Below are 8,973 nucleotides of genomic sequence, written 5' to 3'. Positions count from 1 at the left end.
AAGCTTGCTTGAAAAACAGAATTCTTTTACTTTGAATTTCTCCATTTCAATGCATGGAAGGAATGGTCCACAGTAAAACAAAAGCAGTATTTCCAAGAATGTTAGTTGTCTCTAGCTCCGTATACATTTTCTACCACCATATGTCTACCGCCATAACCAATGCAGAGTTGTTTAACATGAAGTTTGACCCAAACTGGACTAGGAAGGGGCAAACTGGAGTGAAACAAACTCAAAACAAGCAAACCAACACCAAGAGCCAGAAAAGTGATCTTCTTGAAATTTATATACCATACTTACATAAAAGAATTTAAACCAATTGATCATTATGTACATACATTAGTGAATATTAGTATTTTACATTTACATACATGTGCATATGTAATCAAGTAAAAAGATAAATAATTTTTATCAGTGAAAAATACACAAAACATGACTGATACTTCAATTTGAGTGCTTGTTCGATATTCAGTGCTTAAAAATGTTTGGAAAAATAATACCAAAATATAACCTGGTGAAAGATATTTAAAAAGTGAAAGAGATAAGAAAATAGTAAGTGTTTGGTGTGATTTTAATAAGTAGGGGAAATGAGCAGAAATAAGATCTATATTTGGGGAGGAATTGCATAGCGTAGACCGGATGAAGAATCGGAAAGGAAGAACGTCGTTTTTCCCAAGGCCAATTTCGCTCAAAATGGAACAGAACCAGGGAATTTTCAGGACATAGTAAATGAACTGAAGTTTCCATCATGAGTTCATTCTATTAGCAGATGCCCAACTGACTTCCTCCTTGAGTCTTTATTAGGAGGCAGGCCTCAGACATTCACCCTACAGTCAGATACAACGTCAGTTCCTTACTTGGCTTCTGTCAAGACGGTAAGAGTGCAAGGTGTCATATAATGACATTGCACAACTTTGTGGGAATCTATCTTTACTGAAGAATCATCGGACAGTATCAACTAACCATCTTTCCAAGCACGGGCTGGTTTGTAATTCTTGAACCTGGCGTTTCTTCTCTAAAGACTTGAGTTCCGGAAAGGGTTGGGGCAACTCCCTGCAGGGCAGAGCTTCCGGCTTTGGTGCGTCCTTCCCAGCGCGCTCCATGGTCTGGGATGAGCGGTGGCGGCCCGGGCCGGCCTGCTACTTGAGGCAGGGACAGCAGAAGCAGCAGAGGGTCCGGCAGGGGTTCTTCTCCTCGTACTGCACGGCTTTCCGCACCTGCACCTTGGCCTGGCCGGTGTAGTCGACCGTCTTCTGTACGTTGAGCTCGATGACGTTCAGGGTGTCGGCCTGCTTCTCCACCAGCACCGCCATCTGCAAGAAGAGCTCGTGTACGTCGCGGATGCGGCTCTCCAGGCGCAGCAGTTCGCGGTGGCGGCTCTCGATCTCGTTGAGGGCGGCCCGCGCGCCCTTCACGTCGGCCAGCAAGTTCTCGGAAAACACGTCCCACTTACCCTGCTCGAACATGTCCTCGATCTGGTCGCCCGAGACTTCCTTGCCCATGATCTCCAGCTGGCGCTGGATGCGGATCTTGCAGTTGTCGCGCTGCTTCATCTCGGCCTGGTTGTAGTCGTGCATGGCGCGCTGGAAGGTGAGGGTGAGCGCGTTGTACTGCGCCCGCGAAATGCGCGCCACTGCCGAGTGCGGGCCGTGCTGGGCCTCAGCCGCCTCGCTCAGCTCCTTCATGGCGCGCAGCTTGCAGTGGATGACCTCGCCCCGGGCCTTGATGGCCTTGGCGATGGAGTTGGTGTCGCGCTTGATGCTGCTGAGGCGCCGCATGGACGTGAGGAAGCGGGCGTTCTGCTTTCCCAGCCGCTTCACGTCGGTCACCAGCAGCTGGTTTTCATCCTGAATGTCCTGGATGTCTCGGTACAGGGACTCCAGGATGTGGTCCGTCTCGAACACGATGTCCTCGTGGGGCGAGTCAAACTCATCGTCCCCGTCTGGGAACTGCTGGTCATATTGCTTGGACAAGTCCAGAAGTTCTGCTAGCCGGTCTTTCATTTTGCCTGCAAGTAGAGATAATGAAGTTAAATTTCTCTATTGAGAGTCAATTATTTGCCTTCAAGGGATTGAAACTTAAACATTTTACTCAGCAGTCCCAATTTTGTATTCCTCGGTGTGGGCAATAAGTGCACTAAAGGAGCTAAATGTTCTGACATTTTGCTTACAAGGAAAGAAATAAGATGACTGAACAACATGAAACAGTTGTGTTTTAAGGCCTATAGGCACCTGCAGTTCAATATCATAGCCGCGCAGAACTCAATCAGCAATTTAAAATTTTATTTTTTTATTTATATATATATATTTTATTGTACTTTAAGTTCTAGGGTACATGTGCACAACGTGCAGGTTTGTTACATATGTATACATGTGCCATGTTGGTGTGCTGCACCCATTAACTCGTCATTTACATTAGGTATATCTCCTAATGCTATCCCTCCCCCCTCCCCCCACCCCACAACAGGCCCTGGTGTGTGAAAATTTTAGATTGCATTGGGAAACCATCTCTTTTCATTGCTTTATGTTTTCCAATCATCGCAAATTAAAACAGACACAGAAAAAAAAAAAGAAAAAAGAAGAAGAAAGACTTGCAAACTTAAGTATTTTTAATTGAGGATAATCTACAAGGCTTTGGGGCCAACATCTAAATGTTGCCTATTTTGTGTCTATTTCAGCACTGGGAAGCATCCCCTCCTGTACATACTAACAACTCTTAAAACAGTCACCATGCAAATCATGATTTAAATTTTTTTCTCTTGAAGATGTTGTAAAAGTAAAACATGCTTGAAGTAAAATGACAACAAAATACAGAAATCTAAGTGTAAAATTTAGAAGTTGAGGTTTCCTTACTCCTCTTCTCAATATCATTCCCTAATGATAAGCATCATAAATAACACTGCTTTTTAAAATGCTTTTATGTGGAAAATTCCAATTATACATGGCCTAGTAGCAATAATACAACGCACTCCCATTCATTCATCATGTAGCAGCAATGTTTGCCCACTTTTAACAGCTTTTTGAAACAAGTTGGCAGCTCAAGCAGAATGTTCATGTTTTTACAAGGATGGTTCTGGTAATTCCTCTGCTTAGTAAGGCAAAGTAATAGTCTCTATGTCCATATTGCTTTTCAGTGAAGTGAAAAACTTTCATTTTTAGTAGCATGTATATATGCTAATATAGGGAACATCTTGTGTTTATACACAAGACTTCATGATGAGAAAGATTCTTTTTCTACTACACAATTTGCAGCAAAGAGGGGAAAAGTAGTAACACTTAATGGTTATGCAATCTATCAGGGTTCTTGGTCTCAAATTAAAAGCTTCTTTCAAGTTGAAGTAATTAATTTTATATCACCACTAATGGAATGCTGACAAGTTGGATTTGGTGGTAAATGGAAAATGGTGAAATATTAACCATGGCCTTTCATCTACCATGATCATTATTTACATAAATTAAGCAGAAGTTTTATTCTATGATGGTGATTTTTAATGTAACAAGGTAAGCTGCTTAAAGTGCCATTTCTGATATCTGGTGGCTATAATCAATACCAGACCTTCTCACTGATGGGGAAGGTGATTCTCCTAGCAGTATGGTTGACAGGCAGAAAAAAGATCCACCCTGGACCAAAACTATGCCTTCACCTGGTCTGAATTTCTTGATATTCAACTGTTTCCTCGCTTTGAACAAAATTGAAAGACAAACCACCAACTGGGGAGAAATTATAATATATGACAGACAAGAGGTTAAGATACTTAATATATATATTTCTAAGCTACCAAAAAATCTACTTACCCAAAGACAGTGAAGCAATTCAGAGATGTAAATGACAGAGAACATAAACGTATGTTATATATGCCTGATATTTTCTAGGCATCTTTCATGTGATACCCTCTTTAGTCTTCATACAGATTCTATCAGTAGATACTGCAATTATCAGAGCTGGTGTGAGCATAGGGAGATCAAGGAATTTACTCAAGGTCATCAGTAAGTGAACACTCAGCGTTAGAATAGCACCACTTAACCAGTGCACTAAATAATCTTTAGCAAAAGTATAAAAATATAGTCACAAAAGACTTCTGTATTAAACAAGGAAATGCAAATTAAACTGCTGAGAATTTTCTTGCCCATAAAGTTAGCAGGAATTTTTTAAAAACAATACTTTTTCAAATGGGTAAGGATTCTGGGAACTCTCAAAACATACTGGTAATTCCATCTCATGCCAGTCAGAATGGTGACTATTAAAATGTCAAGAAACAACAGATGCTGGTGGTGGTTGTGGAGAAATAGGAATGCTTTTACACTGTTGGTGGGAACGTAAATTAGTTCAACCATTGTGGAAGACAGTGTGGCAATTCCTCAAAGATTTAGAACTGGAAACACCATTTGAGCCAGCAATCCCATTACTGGGTATATGCCCAAAGGAATATAAATCATTCTATTATAAAGACACATGCATGTGAATGTTCACTGCAGCCCTGTTCACAATAGCAAAGACACGGAACCAACCCAAATGCCCATCAATGTTAGACTGTACTATACAGCCATAAAGAGGAATGAGATCATGTTCTTTGCAGGGACATGGATGAAGCTGGAAGCCATTATCCTCAGCAAACTAACGCAGGAACAGAAAACCAAACACTGCATGTTCTCACTTATAAGTGGGAGGTGAACAATGAGAACACCTGGACACAGGGAGGGGAATAACGCACAGTGGGGCCTGTCGGGGAAGGGCGGGGGAGGGGAGAGCATTAGGAAAAAGAGCTGATGCATGCTGAGCTTAAAACCTAGGTGACGGGATGATCTGTGCAGCAAACCACCATGGCACATGTTTACCTCTGTAACAAACCTGCGCATCTTGCACGTGTATCCCGGAACTTAAAAACATAAAATAAGATAAAATAATAAAATCAGTATTATTGTTCAGGGTCCTGAGACCTCTCTCAGCTTCTGCTGAACTAAGCAAGTACATTAAATTTTTTTTCTAGATTAAAAAAAAGTCTAATTTAAAACTCCTGTGGTGTCTTTGTTTTTGCAACTTAATGATTTTGCAAACAAAGTCTATTCATTATTTTAAAAAATTGGTAATTGATAGAATCTTTCTGGAAGTCAGTTTAGTAATATGTATCAAAAGCTTTTCAAGTGTGCATTTGTTTTGACATATGTGCATTTATTCTAAAGATATAATGCAAAAGTGTATGAAACTCATTGCTCTAAATATTTTCATCACCACCTTGTTTTTACAGAAATTCAGAAATAAGTTAAATGCACAATAATGATGTCCTGGCTTCTACATAAGTCACAGAGTTTAGAAGGCTATCTAATGGCATGAAAAGCATATACACTCTGTTAGGCATAAAAAGTAGTTATGGAGAAAGAGAATGTGCAGCATTCTGAAACAAACTTGAGTAATACACATCAAAGTGTTAATTATAGTTTTCTTTGAGTTGTGGAATTATACATGGTTTAAATTGCTTCCTTTTGCTTTTCTGTATTTTCCAAAATTTTTATAATGTCCACACACATTTCATAATTTAAAAACCCCCACAAAACAATAAATACTATTCGTTTAAAGGACTAACTCCTTAGCAACTTTTAAAAGTCTATGCATGGCAATCAAGTTAACATTTTATGCTACCTGGGGAAAGCACATTAGCTAGTTTGCGTAGAGTTGAGCTGTACCCATCTGCTTAAGTTAGTACCCAATATAGTCTACCATGCAACAAGTGGATGAGATGGAATGGATGCATTTTGATGAACAAGGCAAGAATAGGTGAGAGATGCCTTCCTTCCTTACATGTTGGCCAAGCCTTACAAGGCACTTCAATGGAAGGAAATGGGTAGATAAGGGACTGTACCATGCCCTGGGACACTAGGGATCATTTGTATGTATCCTGCTCATCCTAGACAGGTCCTGTGCTCTGTATTGCTCTCCTACAGCCATTAAAAAGCTATTGGGGGAAATCATCTCATCACAATATGAAGAGTCAAGTACAATTCAACCATATAGAAAATGGTTTTGGAAGATGTCCAGGGACAGTCATTCCTTCTCAAGATTGAACAACCATAAAGTCATAGATAGCAAATTATAAATCAGGTAAGGGCCCAAGCTCATGTGAAGGCGCAAGTCCATAATGTGCTAATAAGAGAAAAAGAAAGGGTACAGGAGACGTAAAGATTCTCTATTGAGGTGTGGTAAAGAAGGAGGGAAGGGGGCCTTCACCTGGCCTTCCTTCCCACCTTTCTTGGCTCAGCCAGCCTTGGATGAGTTGTCTCCACTGACATAGAAGGTCTCCTGGTCACCAGGGAGCAAACATTAGGAAAACTACAACAGAAAGTCAACGAAGAGACTGCTATTCCTAAGAATGTCTCCAAAAAGGTTAAAAGTGTATACACTACTGAAGTTATAGAAAAATACAGAAGTGGGCACAAATAGAGCATCAAAATAACCTATATATCCCATAGCTTGATTCTGTACTATGAGTTCCTAGAAAGAGAACTATGGTAAATGAGAAAGAAAAATCAGACAATTCCACAGACCTTCCTGTCTTATTGTAATAAAAGATAATGTAATAAACTTTGGTAAATTGCATTCATCAAGTTGCTAAAAATAAGTCCTGCTTCAATTTGCATGGAGGTGAAGAATTCAAAAGAAAATTGACAACCAACTACCAAAAATCTGCTTCTGCTTTCTAATTTTCTTTTCAGGCATGCATATAATCTGTACTGAAAACTAGATCCAATAAGGAAGGAAGGGGGTATTACTTAAGCCTTTTTTCATTGAGCAATAAAGTTTTGTGTAAGAGAAAACGAACAAAGAGATGATGGTAGCTCAGTGGTCCTCGGTCTGCAGGAGGTGACAGAATCATCTGGAGAGCTTCAAAGATTACAGATGCCTGGGCACCTAGAGTTTCTGATTCGGTAGGCCTAGGATGATCTCCAGGTGATTATAATGCATACTCAAATTTGTGACCCATTCCATAGATACCTACCATGTCAGCTTCTTTTTTTTTTTTTTTTTTTTTTTGAGGTGGTCTTGCTCTGTTGCCCAGGCTGGAGTGCAGTGGTACTATCTCGGCTCACTGCAACCTCTGTCTCCCGGGTTCAAGTGATTCTCCTGCCTCAGCCTCCCATGTAGCTTGAATTACAGGCATGCACCACCACGCCCAGCTAAGTTTTGTATTTTTAGTAGAGATGGGGTTTCACCATGTTGGCCAAGCTGGTCTCAAACTCTTGATCTCAGGTGATCCACCTGCCTCAGCCTCCCAAAGTTCTGGGATTACAGGCATAAGCCACTGCACCTGGCCCATGTCAGCTTTTTATTCATAATTATCATGCAATTCTGGAGAACTTATAATAATTCCTAGCTTGGGGGCAATCTCGATGAGCAAAAACCTGATAGAGAAGGAAAAGGGGTAGCTACTGGCCTCTCTCTCCCACTGGAAAGATCGTGGCTTTCATAAGCACTGCCTTCTGGCTCCCTGGTATGGAGGCTAAATAAGAAAGCCAGCTGAAAACTCACTTTCATAAAAACAATCTCTGAAGCTCAAAAGGAAAAGGAATCAAGAATGTTTGAAATAGTTTATTCTGATCCCTTCATTTTATGATGGAAAATTATAATTGTTGCAGGCATGGGAGTATGAATAAAATTGAAGACTGAGCTTACTATGATGAGGCACCCTCAGGTACATGAATAAATACTCTGATAGCATTCACAGGGAGCAAAGAAGGATGGTGATATTCTATTAGTTAAATATTCTAGCCATTGAGACCTAGATGCTGCTTGGAAGAGCCTACTATATTTGGCACATAGAATCTTAAAATTTTCTGTCATATCAGGAAGGAACAATTCAGAAAGCAGGTTTCCACCTACCTCAGAAGACCAAAGAGTGGAGGTGACAATCACATTGTATTAGTCCATTATTCACACTGCTGATAAAGACATACCCAAGACTGGGAAGAAAAGAGGTTTAATTGGACTTATAGTACCACATGGCTGGGGAGGCCCCAGAGTCATGGTGGGAGGTGAAAGGCACTTCTTATATTGTGGTGGCAAGAGAAAATGAGGAAAGAGCAAAAGCAGAAACCCCTGATAAACCCATCAGATCTCATGAGACTTATTCACTATCACGAGAATAGCACAGGGAAGACCAATCCCCAGGATTCAATTACCTTCCCCTGGGTCCCTCCCACAACACATGGGAATTCTGGGAGATACAATTCAAGTTGAGATTTGGTGGGGACACAGCCAAACCATATCACACATAAATAACCAAGACACTGGATGCTACAAAGAACAATTGTGAAAGTCATTGTTCCCAACATGCCTCTAAGGGAATTATTTAAAATGACATATATAGTATCTCTCTGATCATAAAGGAGAAGCTTTATTAGGCAGCCCCAAAAGACTAATATATGCATTAAGCAAATTTTGCCAAAACCGGGAAACAAAACCTTTTCCTGTTTCACAGCAAGATGTTAAAGTATTTTTACAAGTAGTGAGAAATTTTCAGACATGGGAATATGCAATACAGAGCAGCTCAAGGCACACAGCAAACCTTGTGAAGCTTATTATGGAGATCAGCTTGTAGATACACACACACACAGAAAGAGAAAGAGAAAGAAAAAGAGAGTCTTTGCAAATGGAATTCGGCTATTTCAGAAGCAAAACAGACCCTGTCCCCAAGATATACACTCCATACAGGACTTACGCACAGTACCCAAGTTCTGATTTTCAGATTCTATGACATACCTCCTATGTCCTAATTTTATACCAATTGTAAACATATGATTAAAGTGATTATTACAAATCAGAAGGCCCACTATTGGTCTATAGGGTGCCTTAATGAGGTTTTGTGTTGGGCTTATATAGTATCTTTGTGAAAGCTAGGAAAGGGCCCTTTCTCTGGGTGGATAAAGCCCTGCCCAAGGGCATGCAGCCTGGTGAGCTAAGCATGGTTGGATTGCCAGTCTCTCT

The 8,973-nt window shown here is 40.6% G+C and overlaps 1 protein-coding gene across 2 annotated transcripts in view; it reads right to left on the bottom strand.

Moving 5' to 3' along the window:
- Positions 1 to 265: 265 nt before the first annotated feature.
- STX11 (syntaxin 11) overlaps positions 266 to 8,973 on the bottom strand; it is a 33,841-nt gene continuing 25,133 nt past the window's right edge. For both annotated transcript variants that reach the window (XM_004044792.5, XM_055392073.2), the window contains exon 2: positions 266 to 2,005. In XM_004044792.5, the coding sequence (XP_004044840.2) occupies positions 1,137 to 2,005 (869 nt within the window). In that variant the 3' untranslated portion in view covers positions 266 to 1,136. The remainder of the gene's footprint in view (positions 2,006 to 8,973) is intronic.

Source organism: Gorilla gorilla, chromosome 5 (genome assembly GCF_029281585.2).
Source record: "Gorilla gorilla gorilla isolate KB3781 chromosome 5, NHGRI_mGorGor1-v2.1_pri, whole genome shotgun sequence".
NCBI lineage: Eukaryota > Metazoa > Chordata > Mammalia > Primates > Hominidae > Gorilla > Gorilla gorilla.
Note: the sequence above shows the minus strand (reverse complement) of the source record. Positions and strands in the feature narration are given on the sequence as shown.